This window comes from Podarcis cretensis, assembly GCF_951804945.1.
Source record: "Podarcis cretensis genome assembly, chromosome: 7".
In the NCBI taxonomy this organism is placed as follows: domain Eukaryota; kingdom Metazoa; phylum Chordata; class Lepidosauria; order Squamata; family Lacertidae; genus Podarcis; species Podarcis cretensis.
The window spans coordinates 1415689-1434045 of NC_137176.1; the positions used below are offsets into that span (position 1 = coordinate 1415689).

Here is an 18357-nt window from a genome sequence, read left to right on the forward strand (position 1 = left end):
GAACCCTCTGGATACAAATGTAATTCGTTCCAGGGGGTCCGTATGTACCCCGAAAAATCCACAAGAAGAGGTGCCACTTCTGTGCAAGCACGCAGTGCAATAGAGCGCCTTTGCGCATTCGTGCGCAGCGAAACCCGGAAGAATACACTTCCAGGTTTGCCACGTTCACAACCCGAAAGTTACGTTACCTGAAGGTAATGTAACCCGAGGTTCCACTGTACATCTTCCCTTGGTGCTAGATTAAACATGTTTGTGGGTTAATTTTGGTGGGCCTTTCCCACTAGACCACTAGATGTCATCAGTAAACCACATGTAGCAGCCTCTATGAACTGCTGTACCTTCTAAACACACATTTGAAGGCTTGGAGACTGATTTCCCATGAGCAGAACTTCAGTTGCGTGGTCCTCCTGCTGAGCTGCTCTGGAGACAGTGTTGCGGAATGTCTCCCTGCCCTTGGCCCCTTCCGTGCTGCTCTGGAGATTGCAGAGCAGAGGGGGAATTGTCTAAAGTCACTGCCTCTTTTCAGCAGGAACCTCTGCCTGATTTCAGGAGACCTTCCGTTCACAGAAGTCACATTTGACTCAACCCTGGGCGTTCATAAATTACAGAGTTATAGGTCAGAGTGCTATCCAAAGCACTCATCCCGTGTATATGTTACTCAGCATGGTGACTTACATACTTTATGCAGTTTGCTTCTGTCAGCTGTTATTGTGGTGCTTCAGTGCGCAAACTGCTTGGGCAAGTCACTCAAGTCAGCCTAAAAGATATGTAATTGGCCTCTCCTGGTTCCCTTTGCCAAGCAAAAGCTGCCTAGGTGACTAGACAGGAAAGCTTTACCCAGCTTGATCCTTCTCCTTGAGCCTTCTCCTTTTAGACCAAGAATGACAGACACACTGGGCCAGAAGGCTAATAGGAAGCTCTGTGGGCGAGTACCCTTTGCAAACTGATTTTCAAGACTTGCCTCAACAGTTTTATTACAAAGGATATCATGAGATAACACCATGTGTGCAACCCTGAGCTCCTTGGAGGAAAGCCATGTATCCTTTTCTTAAAGCATTTTATTAAAAATATTGTAACAATGCAAAATACCTTTTTTCAGATAACACAACAAAAATTGGGACCATAAAAATATGCTACGTGTTACAATGGAGAGAAGAGTAAGGCAGTGACAGTGGTACATTTCATCAGCCATTCATCCAGACCTATCCAAAATCATCCAGATCTCTGGGGATTGCAGTCCATGCTGCCTGGATATCTGAAATAGAGCTATGGCATGTGCCACAAAATGAGTCTGAAGCCTGTTAGTTTTCTGGTTGCTTTCAGTTGGCAGGTCAGCTTTTCAGCCAAAGCAAGCATCCAGACCTGTGCACACCAAGTTTTGGGTAACCCATTCCCTCCAAACCTTCAAGCACCTAGCAGTCTCAAGTCTTGCCATCCATAGGAGAAACACCACAAGGTCTTTATCTTGCCCTTACAAACACCCAATAAAGCTGAAACTACTATTGTCTGCAAGAACACTCTACACCAGATGTTTTGCATTGTAAAATATGACCGGAATATGTTAAATTTTGTCCCCCATGCTGCACCCCCTCCAACATTCTGGAGTGGTGGAGCCCCTAATAAAGGAGCAAATAAATGGGAGGGGTGTGAGGTACCACCTGTGGACCAATTTCCTCATACTAGGATTGGGACCTGTATCCGTATTTCCCACCCACAACCTGGAGCATGGCTCTCCTGGTACAGCAGTCCCCAGGCATGTTCCCGTAACATCCTCAACCACCTGGTTTACTAGGAGCCGATTCACAGAGGGTTGTCTGTACCTGTTCTGCGTTCAAAGGCATATTATTAGCAAAGAGATACCTAGAATGGTACAGCCTGACAGCCTCCCTTCCTCTCAGCTGAAGTCACTTCCTGCCTGACTAAAGGCTGGGTGTGCTAAGAGTGGGAGCAGAGATGACCATAGTTGGGAGAGTTTTTTACCACTAGGTCCAAACAACGAAAGGACATTTTAGCAAGAGGTTATTGATGTTTGTGAGGTTCTGCAGAGCCCCTGCCTTACAGGAATCCTTAGGAACACTGTTTATCACAGATGTGACAGAGGATGCGGAACATAAGTTGAGAATAATCAAACCAAATTAAAAACAGACTCTTCTCTTCCGCTAGGCATTTTTGCGCTCTCTGGTAGAATACACCACTGATGCTAGAGAAAAAAGGAGACTGCAAGAGCTGTGTAGCAAACAAGGATCCTCTGACTACAATGCTTTCATAAGGGATGTGGGTGTGTGCTTGTTGGACTTACTCCATGCTTTTCCAGCTTGCAAGCCTCCCCTAAGTCTTCTCCTTGGTGAGTAGTTGCATGGAATAGACACAGCAAGAAAAGGAAGATATTGTGACCATTGTAGCAAATGGATGTCTTGGAAATAAGGTTCACTGATTGCGGGAAAATTATAAGTCTGGGCAGAGTTACCAGAAATGCAAAGTAAGATTTTCTCTTGCAGCTACCGTATTTTTTGCCCTATAGGACGCACTTTTTCCCCTCCAAAAATGAAGGGGAAATGTGTGTGTGTCTTGTGGGGCGAATGCAGGCTTTCGCTGAAGCCTGGAGAGCGAGAGGAAGCTATCAGCAAGCCTGGGGGCGCACAGAGCGCCCCCCAGGCTTCGGGCTTCGCGCAGCTCTCCGCAAGCCGTGGGAGGGCTCCGCAAAGTCGTGCAGCTCTCTCACGGCTTGTGGAGAGCTGCCTGTTCTGGGGGCTGGGGTCGGGGGAAGCTCGGGCTTCCCCCGCCCCAGCCCCACGCCTGGGGGGGGGGGAATATATTTTTTTTCTTTATTTCCCCCCAAAAAAACTAGGTGCGCCCTATGGGCCAGTGCACCCTATGGGCCGAAAAATACGGTATCTCCATCCTGGCAGCAGCTAAGAGAAAACAGTCTAGAATTCAGGGTAGAACCCCAGGGCCAGGGTCAAAGATAACATTTGCAATCACTGGAACCAATTGTGATACTGCATTTTTAATAAAATCAAAAGGTTGACACCTGTTTTCTGAAACTTGTACATATGGGTGTGTCTTCTTTAAAATGTTACAGGTAAATAAAGGAAAAATAATTTCTGAAGTTGCTCCGATTCTTAGGAGCAGTGGAAGATGTAGAAATACATACTAGTGAAGCTTATTTTCCTGCTGAGACCATACAGGAAACGTGTGTGATTAGAATAATAGAATCATGGAGGTGGAAGGGACCCCAAGGGTCATCTAGGCCAGCCCCCTGCAATGCAGGAATCTTTTGCCCAAGGTGGGGCTTAAGCCCACAACCCTGAGATTAAGAGTCTCATGCTCTACCAGCTGAGCTATCCCAGATGTATTTCATTTGAAAACATTAAATGTAAGATCCATGCATTGCTGTATTTTAGAATTGCACATGTGTGAGCAAGTGCGCCTGACTTACAGCCCTTTGCCCCACACCTGTGGCCAGAAAGCTGTGAACTAGAAACTAGAAATCTTATATATTCAGTAGTTTAGCTTTGGCTAACCATCTTTCTCTGCCTCCCTTCTCCCCACTCCTTCCAAATTATTGAGATAATAGTACTGGAATATCTGGCAAGGTTGTTTATAAAAATTACCGAGATAACGTATGTCGAGCTCTTTGGAATGCTTTAAAGCGTTATGTAAATGCCTGTCATTTAGTATTGGAAGTGTCTTGATGCTGTAGGTAGGTGAGAGTAGAAGGAAGGATGAAATCTTGCATTCATTCACTTCTGTTCTTTTCAGAACATCTTCCTAAATTGCAAGCCAGACCCTACTCGGCTGCAAGGTAATGCAATATCTAAGTTTAATTTTAATTATAAACTGGGTGTCTTTCTTTCTTTCTTTCTTTCTTTCTTTCTTTCTTTCTTTCTTTCTTTCTTTGGACCTCATCCTCCTAGGATGGAGAAGGCTCCTAAGGTGCTAAACCGGGCTTCTTCAACCTTGGCCCTCCAGATGTTTTGAGACTACAATTCCCATCATCCCTGACTGCTGGTCCTGCTAGCTAGGGATCATGGGAATTGTAGGCCAAAAACATCTGGAGGGCTGAGGTTGAGGAAGCCTGTGCTAAACTGAAAATGTTTTCAATAAATAACACATTGATCCCAGGCATCTGGAGGCATTTCCCGTATGCCTCTACTTCACTAACTCTCATTGCTTCATTACTGAACAACTAGATGACTCACAGCCGAATGCATGAAGGAACTTTTTGGAACCTGTTGTTTCTGAGACATTACAGAAATTCTGTGTGTGGTGCTTATTCTGTGATGGCTCATTGGTGCACGCAAGTAACAATGTGATGTTACAAGATCCTCAGTAAAAATCATTTTAAAGGTCTTGTATAACCATTATCAGGAGAGAAAATGATTTACTTAATTTTTTTTCCAGATGGGGTTTTTCATACCCATTTGCGGCGTGGGGGGTGAGATGCAATATCTGCTCACCTGACCTTTCCTACACTGAGATAGTTGTTTCCTTTAACTGTCCCAAGTGTTTGATTTCCTTTTAATTGTTTCATTGCAGCTCCAGTTTATTTCAGTCTGGAAAGATGAGTTTCATCTTTAATGTTCTGGAGTTTCCCACCCATCTAGGTGAACTGCGAAGAGGGGTGTGCACCGGGTGGCTGCTTCAGCTGGTTTCCCCAATCCTTCAGTCAAGTACAAAAGCAGAGGAGCTCCTAATTCCAAAGGTATCAGAAGACAGCTAAGTTCTTGGGCTTGTGTGTTCCTAAAATAAAGGCCATCTTTTCCACTTTGTTATGATTTGGGGGCTTGGAAGCGGCAGCAGGAACATCAGCAGTAACTGATGTTGCAACTATTTTAGGAAATGGAGTGGGTTTTTCTTTTCTTTAGATGAATCCAGTTAATAGGATTTTCCAGTGCCTGCATCTCTAACTGTGGGGCCTGGGGCTTGCAGTTGCATCCCACTTTGGAAGTAAAGGAGGGTTGCATAAGAAGTGAAAGAACCAGGAAAGGACATGTGGAAGATGGATGTATATGGTTAAAAATGAAAAGTAGGTTTTGCATGGCAAGTTTTAGTTCCAGACTTGAAACTGCTGAAGTCAGTATTGTTCTAAGACAGACTGAATGGTTCAAGGAGGAATGAACGTTCTAGGTTTCCTGCTGGAGTTGATGATTGCTTTTCCACCCCTCTGCACCTGACGTGTGGTTTAAAAAACACAAAAAGCTCCTTACGACTTAGTTGACAGGATGGTCCAGGATGGAGCAGCTAAGCTGCTCCTGGGGGAGACAGCTCACTCTTGCATATTTGGGTCATCTAAATTGAGAAAAAATGGGCAATTAATAAAAGAGTGCATGTTTTCTGCAAGTGTTCTGTTGAAGTCTGTCTGGGAGTTATAAGGATTTTGGCATTCATTTGAAAAATGAAAAACTTGGTTACAGGGATTGGTTTGTGGCAGTATAAGGCACTTCGTAGCCAAAAGAGAAATGGCAGCTACTCCAGCTAGTTACTTCATGGCACCCAAATATTTGCTGCTAGCAACAGCAAGTGCCTTGGGTTGTGTGTCACAACACAGGACTTAATGTGCCTTACAGTTGGAGAAAGAGTGTTTTACATGGAAATCTGTGAAATACCCTATTTCCCTGAAAGTAAGACATCCCCCCAAAATAAGACCTACTTCCAGTTTTGCCTCTCGCTGTAATATAAGGCCTCCCCCCAAATATAAGGCCACCCCAATAATAAGGCCACCTTGGAATATAAGGCCCCCACAGCTACCGTAAGGCGTTGTACCATATACAGGTAATAAATTTCCTCTTTTTTTTGTTCAACAATAAATGTGTACCGTATTCGTCTTCATGGAAAAATAAGACATCCCATGAAAATAAGACCTAGCGCATCTTTGGGAACAAAAATTAATATAAGACACTGTCTTATTTTGGGGGGAACAGGGTAGCTGTGCTGATTTTAGCTCATGGCGTATCTAATTCTTATGAAAATGTGGAAGACCTTTATTTTAGTGGGTGTTGTGGCAGTGCATTTTTTAATACAAATCTTTGAAGAAGGGTATAGTTTATAAATGTATCTGCTAGTTCTCCTCATCTACATTTTAATGATACTGAACTGCATTGTAGATTTCCATATCTTCTCGTCCAGCAAACATTTTTCACTTACCAGAGGATCCATCAATTCCCTTTATTATGGTTGGTCCAGGAACTGGAATTGCACCATTTATTGGTTTCCTGCAACATAGGTAAGCCCATGATTTATATTTTTAAAAAACCTCTCCTCCCTGCCAGCTTGTAATGTTTAGGAAAGTAATTCACAGCACCTGGAGATGCCCGTGGCAGAGGACAGGGGGGAACAGAGTGAAAAATACTAGTGGGAAGCAGACAGATTCAGCAGTATATATCAGCCACCACAAAGGCACAGAGTCCTTCATCCCCTGAGGCAGGGAAAGTTATCTGGTGTCTTGTATAATGTACAGAAATGGATCTTCACCCACGCACATGGTGTGGGCTGAGGCTGGGCAGCTGACACCCTCGTCATGTCCTTCCTGGTGACAACATCCCACATGGTTATGACATGTGCATGAATACTGTAACCGCATGATTCTCCTCTCTCTCTCTCTCTCTCTCTCTCACTCACACACACACACACCCACACACACACACACCCCTCTACCTCCAGGGAAGGGGCTCCCATCTGATGGTCTCTGTGTGTGTTTGTGAGTAGAAAGGAGCCCTGCCTTGGGAAAGGGACTCTTAACTTTGTGTTGCCCCAAGGGAAATCACAGTTAAGTTGGTGGGTTTTGTTTTGTTTTTTATAGTGTGACCATTCCAATTCAATGTCAAAAAAGAAGAAGAAAGGGCAACCATTATTTATTTATTTTCCACATTTTACTTCCCACTGAATTACATTAATCATTTAAGGATTTTTTTTCATACTGAAGGGATGTGACTATAAAAGAAGGGGGTTGTTGTTTTGCTTTTTTGTTTTACTTGTTTACATCCTGTATTTTATTCTGTGGACCATCCTGAGATCTTATAAGGAAGGGCGATATATAAATCTAATGAATTAAATAAATAATGAGGAGTCTGTTAGATTGGACCATGAAGTGAATCAGTCTCCAGTGTTATTCTCTATGGGATGTTGCAGGCCGCTGGTAATGTTCTGCTGCCTTTCCTTCAATTAATATCTCTTAGTTTTATGAATTGCTTTCTTTTTAAAAAAAGGTAGTCAACGCCACCTTATCTGACATGCGCCAGGTCATGGAATGAAGGCTTGATGGGAATGTTGTACACTTTAAGCTATACATTATGACCACAGATGTATGGAAGGGCTCAAATGCAGGATTGCACATTCCAACTCTGTTTTGATTTTATCTGTTGTGTTTTCATTTAGCTCAGTAATTCTGAGCAATGCATTAAGGCTAACAGATTGTTGTTTTCCACACACCAAACACGTTTTCTTGTAGGGTGTGTAGATTTATATTTTTTCCCCCGCACATCAACCAGGCTTGAAGATCATTGTTGTTGAAGTTAAGCTGTGCATGTACCAAATGTCCTGCCTTTAACATTTGACTCTCATCTTTGTAGTTCTGTGTTTTCCAAATTCACATTTGATTTAACAGGATTTTAAAGTGTCAACTTGCTGCCTTGGTTTTTGTAATTTAGGGTAGAGAAGTAGGGAAAATAATCTAAAGACGTATCTGTATGTGGAGCATGAAATTGAATTGTTGCAAAGCCAAATGATTTCTTTTTTAAACTGGGTAATAAATTCTTGGGAAAGCGTTACATGGGACAGCCAGAAGCTGTCTTCCAGAATGAAGGGGAAACAGATTTGCTATCATTACTGCTAATAATGAGAACTCGTGATGTTTAACAAGCTGCTGTGACTAATTTATTCAATATTATTTCAATGGCTTGAGTATTTTATTGAAAGGCAGCTTGTAGCAGCTGTGAATTAAAGTGGGCTGAAACTTTGATGTAGTTACAATAGAAAGTATTTCAGAGTTATAATGCCACTGTGAGCCCACTGTTGGTGCTTAGCGGATATCACATAGTGCAAATGGAGAATATGATAACCTAAAGGGAGGGAGTTTGCATTCACCAGGCATTTAAATAGTCACAGAAACCTTGGGCAATTTTTAATGAAAAGTTAGGGCATAAATTAATTTTATTTATTTTCATCATTTATAAAGAATTATATACTGCCCTTCATCATAAGATCTCAGAGAGTGATTCAGAGAGTAAAATACAGGATAAAAACATGAAAATAAATAAAATGAAACAACAAAACAATAAACCCCCTTCCTACATACACATTTAAAAGACTTCAGAATATTAATCAGCCCAAGGTCTAGTTGAAGAGGAACATTTTCACCTGGCACCTAAAAATATATAATGAAGGTGTCTGGCGAGCCTCCCTGGGAAGAGCATCCCCCAAATGGGGAATCACTACAGAGAAGGCCCTGTTCTTGTGTTGCCCCCCTCCGGACCTCTCTAGGAGGAGGCACACAAAGAAGGGCCTCGGAGGATGAATGCAGAGTACAATGTGGTTCATATGGGGAGAGGTGCCCCCCCAATTCATTTTCAACTTTAATTCAGCAGGAGCTGCATATATGATGTATACCAGTGCCCCACATTCTGCTAGATCTCCTTCCCTCATAGATGCCCACTCAAGGGCTTCAGACTTGATGAATGAACTCAGAATGAACAGAATGAACTCAGGCTTGTTAGAGAGGTTAAAAGCAACAAAAAAGGCTTTTATGGGTATGTTCGTAGCAAAAGGAAGAACAAAGAAACAGTGGGGTCACTCAGAGGAGAAGATGGTGAAATGCAAACAGGGGACACAGAAAGGGCTGAACTCCTCAATGCCTTCTTTGCCTCAGTCTTCTCCAATAAAGAAAACAATGCCCAACCTGAAGAATTTGGAGCAAATGATTCAGCAGAGGAAACACAGCCCAGAATAACTAAGGAGATAGTACAAGAATACTTGGCTAGTTTAGATGTATTCAAGTCTCCAGGGCCAGATGAACTGCATCTAAGAGTATTAAAAGAACTGGCAGATGTGATCTCGGAACCACTGGCAGTCATCTTTGAGAATTCCTGGAGAACAGGCGAAGTCCCGGCAGACTGGAGGAGGGCAAATGTTGTCCCTATTTTCAAAAAGGGGAAAAGAGAGGACCCAAATAATTACCGCCCAGTCAGTCTGACATCAATACCAGGGAAGATTCTGGAGCAGATCATTAAGCAAACAGTCTGTGAGCACCTAGAAAGGAATACTGTGATCACCAAGAGTCAGCATGGATTTCTGAAAAATAAGTCACGTCAGACTAACCTGATCTCGTTTTTTGACAGAATTACAAGCCTGGTAGATGAAGGGAATGCAGTGGATGTAGCCTACCTTGATTTCAGCAAGGCATTTGACAAGGTTCCCCATGATATTCTTGTAAAGAAGCTGGTAAAATGCAGTCTTGACTATGCTACCACTCAGTGGATTTGTAACTGGCTGGCTGACCCAACCCAAAGGGTGCTCATCAATGGTTCCTCTTCATCCTGGAGAAGAGTGACTAGTGGGGTGCCACAGGGTTCTGTCTTGGGCCCGGTCTTATTCAACATCTTTATCAACGACTTGGATGATGGACTCAAGGGCATCCTGATCAAATTTGCAGGTGACACCAAACTGGGAGGGGTGGCTAACACCCCAGAGGACAGGATCACACTTCAAAACGACCTTGACAGATTACAGAAGTGGGCCAAAACAAACAAGATGAATTTTAACAGGGAGAAATGTAAAGTATTGCACTTGGGCAAAAAAAATGAGAGGCACAAATACAAGATGGGTGACACCTGGCTTGAGAGCAGTACATGTGAAAAGGATCTAGGAGTCTTGGTTGACCACAAACTTGACATGAGCCAACAGTGTGACGCGGCAGCTAAAAAAGCCAATGCAATTCTGGGCTGCATCAATAGGAGTATAGCATCTAGATCAAGGGAAGTAATAGTGCCACTGTATTCTGCTCTGGTCAGACCTCACCTGGAGTACTGTGTCCAGTTCTGGGCACCACAGTTCAAGGAGGACACTGACAAACTGGAACGTGTCCAGAGGAGGGCAACCAAAATGGTCAGGCCTGGAAACAATGCCTTATGAGGAACGGCTAAGGGAGCTGGGCATGTTTAGCCTGGAGAAGAGGAGGTTAAGGGGTGATATGATAGCCATGTTCAAATATATAAAAGGATGTCACATAGAGGAGGGAGAAAGGTTGTTTTCTGCTGCTCCAGAGAAGCGGACACGGAGCAATGGATCCAAACTACAAGAAAGAAGATTCCACCTAAACATTAGGAAGAACTTCCTGACAGTAAGAGCTGTTTGACAGTGGAATTTGCTGCCAAGGAGTGTGGTGGAGTCTCCTTCTTTGGAGGTCTTTAAGCAGAGGCTTGACAACCATATGTCAGGAGTGCTCTGATGGTGTCTCCTGCTTGGCAGGGGGTTGGACTCGATGGCCCTTGTGGTCTCTTCCAACTCTATGATTCTATGACTGCACCAGGTGCCACATAAGAAACCGATCTTCTAGCACCTACAGTTTGGAACTCCCTATTGACACCAGGCAGGCACCTTCACTTTTTTTGCACTTGCTAAAAACATTTTTGTTCAGGCAAGCCTATACAGATAAGAAAAAGTTTGACAGGTGCTTTTATCTGGTTTTTAGCGTACTGTTGATTTCAATGTTTTTTTTAATGTTTTAAACAGCTGTTTTTAACTGTCTTTTTACTGATAATTTCATTGTTTCATTCATTTTGTAAACCACTTTGAGGGTGTGTGGCTTTTTACAATCAAGCAGTATATAAATTTTTGATCTAAATAAATAAGCGTTCTCTAAAGGTTGGAACTAGCTTCATTGTTCGTGGCAACCATTCAGCTGCTTTCAAGGAAGTTTGGAAGCTGCCTTGTGTTCATTCAGACTGGCTGGCTGGCCCAGGATTGACTGCTTTGGCTGGCAGCCGCTGCTCTCCAGGGTCAGCGTCTCAGGAAGGTCCTTCATTCCCCCCCCCCTTTTTTTTCTTTTTTGGCAGTATTTTTATTAAGTTTACTTATCATTACAGTTATTCGATTCATTATTCAAAGCATCATAAGATACATAAAGAAAAACCAGAATAATTCAACATCTTTGAAAATGACTTCCCTTCACCTCATTGTGGGTCCTTACTTCTTCTTTTTCTTTTTAACTGTGTCCCTTTTCAAATTCAATTCATTGATCTCACATAACGTAAATTATCTGTCTGTTAACTAATTTGCCAAAATTAATCAAAGCATATTAGAGATTTTGTTTGGGAACAGTGTTTTTCTAAGTATACTCTGTAAAACTTCCACTCAGTTTTATATTTTTGGTTTGTTTGATTCCTGATTGCCTCTGTCATCTTTGCTAGTTCTAAGTATTCACATAATTTATTTTGCCATTCTTCCTTGGTTGGAATTTTCTCTCCCTTCCAATTTTTGGCAATCAACATTCTTTCTGCTGTTTTTGCTTACAGGAAAACCCTCTTATCATTTGGAATATCATCTGTCAAAATGCCTATAAAAGGCTTCAGGTTTTTTCGCATTTGTTTGTTTAAACATTTTTTTTTTAGTTTTTTATGTTGCAGTTCTGAGCCATTTAAGGCTTCATAGGTCAAAACCAGCAGCACTTTGAATGATGCCTGGGAATTAATTGGCAGCCATTGCAATTGGGGCAGGATCAGTGTAATATTCTCAGACCGCCTTCTCCCAATGATAAATGCAACAGATTAAATAATAAGGATGAAAAGAAAGGTGTTTCGGGCCTCATGTCTACTTCAGAAATCTTCTTTCTTTAAATTGATTTAAAGAAATGAGGACATCATTTCTAATCATTACTGAGTTCTCTTGTTCCAGCCTGCAAGAGGATCCATGAATAGGTTTTTTAATGGTCATTCTGATTCTTCATGTCACTGCAGCGTGCCTTCAAGTAACATGTGTAAAAGATTTTGCTGTGAACTGCCATTAGAAAAGGCACCTGGCTCCCTCTTTGACTGGCTTCATCCATATCCCTGCAAGCAGCAGAATCGTCATTATCATGAGGCCTAGAAACTTACGAGGCCAAGGGAGGATATTCACATTTTGCAGCAGTGGGCACACTCTGGTCCAGAATCCTTTGTGCTGCTATATATGCATGTTTATACCCTGCATGGGGTCTCCATGTTTACTTTAATGGAGGTGACATCTAGATATCTACAGCTCAGCCCATTGCACACTGAATGACTTCATCTAGTGATGTGAGTGAGGAATTTTGTATGCATCTTGGATCCACTGCCCATAAGATGCCACTGAATTGAGTGGTTAGGCTCTCTCCCTCCTCCTTCCTTCCTTAGTGTTTATCTTCCTGTGTTGCAGTATTGTAGCACAGAATATTGAATTAAGGATCTTTTCAAACAGCCGTGATCAGGAGCAAACCTACTCATAACAGTGCTCACAGATACTTGAACAGAGGAAGTGGAAACTAGATTTGAAGTGTGCCCTTAGTGCAGATAATTAAAAAAAATCAGGGCTGTATGTGCACACTCCCCATGACAAGAAAGGTAGATTGGCTGGATCATGGGTAGGCAAACTAAGGCCCGGGGGCCGGATCTGGCCCAGTCACCTTCTCAACCCAGCCCACGGATGAATCAGCGTGTTTTTACATGAATAGAATGTGTCCTTTTATTTAAAATGCATCTCTGGGTTATTTGTGGGGCATAGGAATTCGTTCATTTCTTCCCCCCCCCCCAAAAAAAAAATATAGTCCGAGAGTGTCTGAGGGACAGTGGACCGGCCCCCTGCTGAAAAAGTTTGCTGACCCCTGCTAGATGTTACGGACAGTGTTTGGTGAAATCTCAGACCTGATAATAGGGCTTTGTAGGATTTCAGGTAGTCAAGAGTGTTGAAGATAAACTTCTTGGCCCATCCCATGACAAGCAGAGCCAGAATGAATGATGCGAAATAAATGTAAACCAGCATAACGAGTGCAGGCTTCCATCAACTGGGGCCATCTTGAGGTTTGGCCTCCAGCTTCCATCAGCCCCAGCCGGTTGGAGAGAGCTGTAATACAGGATGCAGTATAGGGCATGCACAGTCTTAAGTTACAGGTTTTTTCAAAATTCTCTTTCAGACAGAAGCTCCAAGAAGATCACAAAGACTGGACATTTGGAGAGACATGGTTGTTTTTTGGCTGTCGCCACCAGGTCAAAGATTACCTGTTCCAGTAAGTTGTTGCCTTGTGCTCTCTTTCCTCTCAGCCCCTTGCCCCCTAAGCTGCTGTGCAAGGGAATTATGTCTTTACCCTTGCAGTGATTCTTAACTTTTATCTTTCAGAGAGGAGCTCAGGTGCTTTGCTGAAAGTGGCACATTAACTCACCTAAAGGTTTCTTTCTCAAGAGACGCCCCAGCTGCAGTAGAAGCTGCCACTCCTAAATACGTTCAAGATAACCTTCGGCTTTACTGCAAAGAGGTTAGCAGGATTCTGCTGCAGGAAAAAGGGTATTTTTACGTGTGCGGGTGAGTCATGCCGAATTTTATGAAACTTGGATTTGCAAGAACTTGTAGAAACGTTAACTGCTTTTAGATTAGCAAGAGCTGGGAGCAAAAGATGAGAAAACAAAATTAATGGGAGCCCAGGTGTGGTGGTGGGTTTGTTTGTCTTTTCCTGAAGAGAATACTCCCTTTAGGCACAGTTTTATAACATCGCTGCTTGTGAGAAGATGAGGATTGCAGAAAGAGCTGCCCAGAGAGCTTAACAAGCTGAAAAGTGAACTGGAAGGGAGGGCAGCAAGCTTTGTATGGGGCTTGTTGAGACAAAACAAAAGAGCAAGCCAGGGTGCAAGTTAAGGCAACAAGGGCGTTAGAGAGAAATAAGAAGGCCATGTTAAATGCCCTAAATGCCCTGCTGACACAAGCATAGTCTCCACTCATCTGGCTCTAACAGAAGGACTGATTGGTGTCATTTTTACATGGACATGATCTCACCCAGTGGAGCTGCTCTTAAGTTGCATATGCTAACGTAAACTTCATGGTTATTACCATCTCGGTGGTTAGCCCCTGTTATGTCCCATTAATTTCAGTACAGTGGTACCTCGGGTTACATACGCTTCAGGTTACAGACTCCGCTAACCCAGAAATAGTACCTCGGGTTAAGAACTTTGCTTCAGGATGAGAACAGAAATCACATGGTGGCAGCAGGAGGCCCTATTAGCTAAAGTGGTGCTTCAGGTTAAGAACAGTTTCAGGTTAAGAACGGACCTCCGGAACGAATTAAGTACTTAACCCGAGGTACCACTGTAGCGGGAATCTGAGAATGTGCATAAACTCACCTATCAGTAGAATTTAGAAGTGTTTGAACTTTGGCTGGACCGTGCCTTGTGTCTATAAAATGCATAAACCTTATTTGAGGGATCTTTGAGAAGGTTGGGTAGGCTGTTAACCTAAAGGAAAATGCAGTGGTTCAAGATTGTGGAATTCAAGGCTGTAAGAGGTGCATTCAGTTAGCATTATCAGAGTTTGTACTGAGCCATGACCTCTAATCTCATCAAAGCTTCCACCTCTCCAGTATCCTTGAATGTAGAAATGTCAAAGTCAGCAGTTTGTGGCGTAGGGCGAGAAAACCTCCTTCAAGTGCCAAACGCTTTGGCAGCATCTAATCTTCCTGCAGGTCAATAGCTATTTAGCAACTTAACCTCAAACATCTCAAGAGCCCTATTCTATCCAACTGCCCCTCTTTTAGTTTAGATGCTTGGCAGATGAAATAATGCCTAAACATTGGTCAGATGTTCTAAGTATTTATTTAGTACAAATGTAGTTAATTGAGAGACTTGTTTGAATCCTAAAGCCCTATGGGCATAATCCACTGGGTGGTTCTCCTGCACAAGCTGTATTGGGGGGGCGGAATTGGAAATGTGCAAAAGCATAGCAGTACATTTGAACAACTCCCATTCATTCCAGTGGGGCAGGAGAACCTCCCAGTCTAGCATGTAGCTTAAATGTTACCAAGTTAAATTCTAAACCTTTGTTATACTCCAAATTCTGGGGGAAACAGAATTTGTATTTCTACATACACAGTCTAGCAGGACTGCAGAGCAAAAACTTCTGCCTTTTCAGGTGTGCAGTTAGAAAGGGGTAGTCAACTTACAATGGTGTGATTGACTTTATACAATATGTCAGATAATACATGGCCAGTTGACCAGTCAATTGATTTTAAATGTGACCACTTCATTTACGCGTGCGCGCACACACATATTGTACTCTTCTCTTTCTGATAATTGTCTGAAAGTGACCCCACCTCCATCAACGATACTGGTTTGTCTGCTTGACTGATGATGATTTTTCCCATTTTTTCAGAGATGCAAAGAATATGGCTAAAGATGTGAACGATGCTTTAGTAGATACCTTAACTTCTGAGAGAGGAGTTGATAAACTGGAAGCACTGAAGATGCTTGCTCTGTTAAGAGAAGAAAAGAGATATTTGCAAGACATCTGGGCCTAGGAACTAGCCACTCTCTGCTTAGTCCATTTGGCATTGATGATCTATGGATAACCTTTTTATGCATATGCTGGTTGGTGGTGACACAAGTCCTCAATATCAATACCTAATTGATATTATCCTACTTAGCCTGCACAGTTGGAATCACTCATTTCAGAGAAATTTTGCACAATGAAAGGAACTCTTCAAATATGCCATCTGTCAGTGCCTTTTAATTTGTAGGTATTTTCTCAGCAAAAGTTGTCAGATGGCGTTTATTTTCTGGCTTGGAGCACCAGATGAAGTAAATATTTAAAGCAATCCTACATGTGCTGGTCTTTCTCTTCTGTTGATCTGGAGATGCATTCAAAAATAAGGTAGTGTGTGCAGCCTCTACCACTTCTGCTTGGGCAATAGGGTTTTCTTATTGACTGCCTCATCAGAGATCATCCACCCAACTTTTGCACCTTAGGATGGAGGTGGAAATTGTAGAGGAACCCAGTCTTTTAAATAAGGAAACTATTGATAGTTGATTTATTAGCCTTTTAAAGTGTTGATAGTATCAATTTCAAATGATTAATAGGACGATCATGAAATATCCTTACAGAAAAAAGAATAGGACTGCAGCCTTCACATGACTACATAGAAGTTAGAAACAAGATAGACTGGTTTTAGATCACTATGAGAAAAGATACTTAAACCACTAATTTAAATTGTGTTTCTTGCTTTGTAATTAATGAATTACCTGATGATGAGTGGATACGGATTGATTGCTACAAGAAAACAGACCAGTTTACAGTTAAAGGGTTTACAGTTATACGTTGCTTTACGAGGAATGTCCTGTGAACTCAAGCGTTGCAGCTTGCCAGGCAGACTAATCCCTCCTCCCCCCCCCCCCGCATGCTAGGTGGAGATTCTTCCCATCGCCCTCCACAAAGCCAATTGTATTGGGGCAGGGGGAGAATGGAGGAAGCTCCATTGTGCAAGCAAAAGGACTTGCTAGGTGAATCCTGCCCAGTCTTCCTATTACCCAGGAGCGTCATCCAAAACCTCTGCACAATTCGATCTGAGACAGGGGGAAACATCGGTTAATGGGCTGCTTTTTGGCCTGACGTTCAGATGGTGGAATCCTCAGCAAGATCATTGGCTTGGCGATGAGGTCCACAGTCCAGTTTATTAGCTGTAATGAGTTATGGCCAAATGCCCAGGAATTCCAGAGCCAAGGTTAGTAATTGATTACTATTACTGGGCAAAGGAGAAGAAAAGTAAATTTTACATTTAGTTAAGTCACATATTTATAATTTTTTGTAATAATGCACGAGCTGTTTAACACTTGTTTCAGAAGTCAAATATTTCTCCCCATATTTTTTTCTTGCAACCTTCAATCAACCTTTGCTTCAATGTCTTTGACAGAAGGTTGTGAATTTTTTAAGAGCTAAATGGACATATGTCCTTAGATTTCATTTCAAAATTATTTTCACAAATTATTTTCACTATAGCACCTGGATGGGCTGTCAGGATCCTGGAGTAAAGCAATGGACTTGCTTTTAGGCGCAAATAATTATTCCAGTACACTAATTTTCACCTCTGAAGTTGCATCCATGGGTCATGTCCAGTGCTCGTGGTTCCACTTGCTCAGCAGAACCAAATTGTTCCATGTGCGTAGAACAAAGAGGCAGTGAAGCATTCCACAGTGACACTAGAATTTGGGGACATCACTAATGGTTGAACACTGGAAGGTTTAGGACAATCAAAGAAAGTATTTCTTCACATAGTGCATAGTTAAACTCTGGCAATCGTTGCCACAAAAAGCAGCAATAGCCACCAACTTAGATGGCTTTGAAAGAGAACTTTGGGGCTGCGAAGACAGGAACCTGACTCATGTAACGTTGGATACAATGCATGGCTATGGTTTTAAATGCAAACAGTATAATTCCAATTGTTTTGATGGAAATTAGAGCATTGTTTTGATGGAAATTAAATTATTTTAAATTGTTGGGACTTAAATGTGTTGAAACTGGACTGAAACATGCCCAGTGTTTGTGAGAAAGTGCAAACTGATTTTATTTTCAATATATATTTTAAAACTAAAGCGGTTCAGAGTTTTTCTTATCTTCTTTGAACCATTTGACTGGGTTACAAGGTTGTCCTTAGACCAGGAAGCAAATAAACAAAGCAGATTCTCTTTTAACACCTGCTTGAAATCCACACATAACGTTCTTTGTGGCAGAACATTTTGATGTTAAAAGCAAAGGAGCAGTGCAAAAACTGGCAACTCCCTTGGATCTACCTTGATACTTCCTATAATTATTTCAAATGTAACTTCTGAAGATATTAAGGGAACAGCTCAGTCACCCCTGCAAAGAATTCTGTAGTTTCATTTCCCTTTTAGCATTGCTCTTAAAATGTTGCTGACACTTAGTTTAGGTGGTTTATGGATCTCTTAATGCTAATGCTGATGGATTTCTGATGACCTCTAGTTTTTATAGATGCTGATTACTGCATCTGTAAAGAACTCATAGAATTTTAAAAATGGAAGTGCTGTTGTGGGTTTTTTGGGCTTTCACTGGGTGGTCAGTTTGTTTCCAGCTGCCACATGTTCCTTCTGTAGTTTATTGCCGTAGGTTTTCATCTTCCACCTTTGCTACTTACCAGGGTAGCACTCAGTGGAACTATCACCATTCAAAGAATGATTTGAAAAAATGAAGCAGTGAACTCCCCACCCCCACCCCAAGTTTAAAATGTGGAAGTTAACACACGCCACCCACACGTTTTCACCAGGTACCTTCCCAAGGAGAGTGTTCCATAACACTGGAATGTAGTGTAGTGTTCCTTCTCCCCGTGTTAAAGAAATGTGACTTAAGAGAGAGAGG

General features: G+C 42.2%; 1 protein-coding gene across 5 annotated transcripts in view; it reads left to right on the forward strand.

Annotated features, from left to right (window-relative positions):
• Nucleotides 1-17576, forward strand: part of MTRR (5-methyltetrahydrofolate-homocysteine methyltransferase reductase) — a 28820-nt gene extending 11244 nt beyond the window's left edge. For 4 of the 5 annotated variants that reach the window (XM_079983568.1, XM_079983569.1, XM_079983566.1 and 1 more), the window contains exons 9-15: nt 2164-2344; nt 3763-3805; nt 4540-4705; nt 6108-6226; nt 13142-13234; nt 13345-13527; nt 15364-17576. In XM_079983568.1, the coding sequence (XP_079839694.1) occupies nt 2164-2344; nt 3763-3805; nt 4540-4705; nt 6108-6226; nt 13142-13234; nt 13345-13527; nt 15364-15508 (930 nt within the window). In that variant the 3' untranslated portion in view covers nt 15509-17576. Of the gene's footprint in view, nt 1-2163; nt 2345-3762; nt 3806-4539; nt 4706-6107; nt 6227-13141; nt 13235-13344; nt 13528-15363 lie in introns of those variants that run through there. The other variant, XM_079983570.1, reaches the window with a different exon arrangement.
• The last annotated feature ends 781 nt before the right edge of the window (nt 17577-18357 follow it).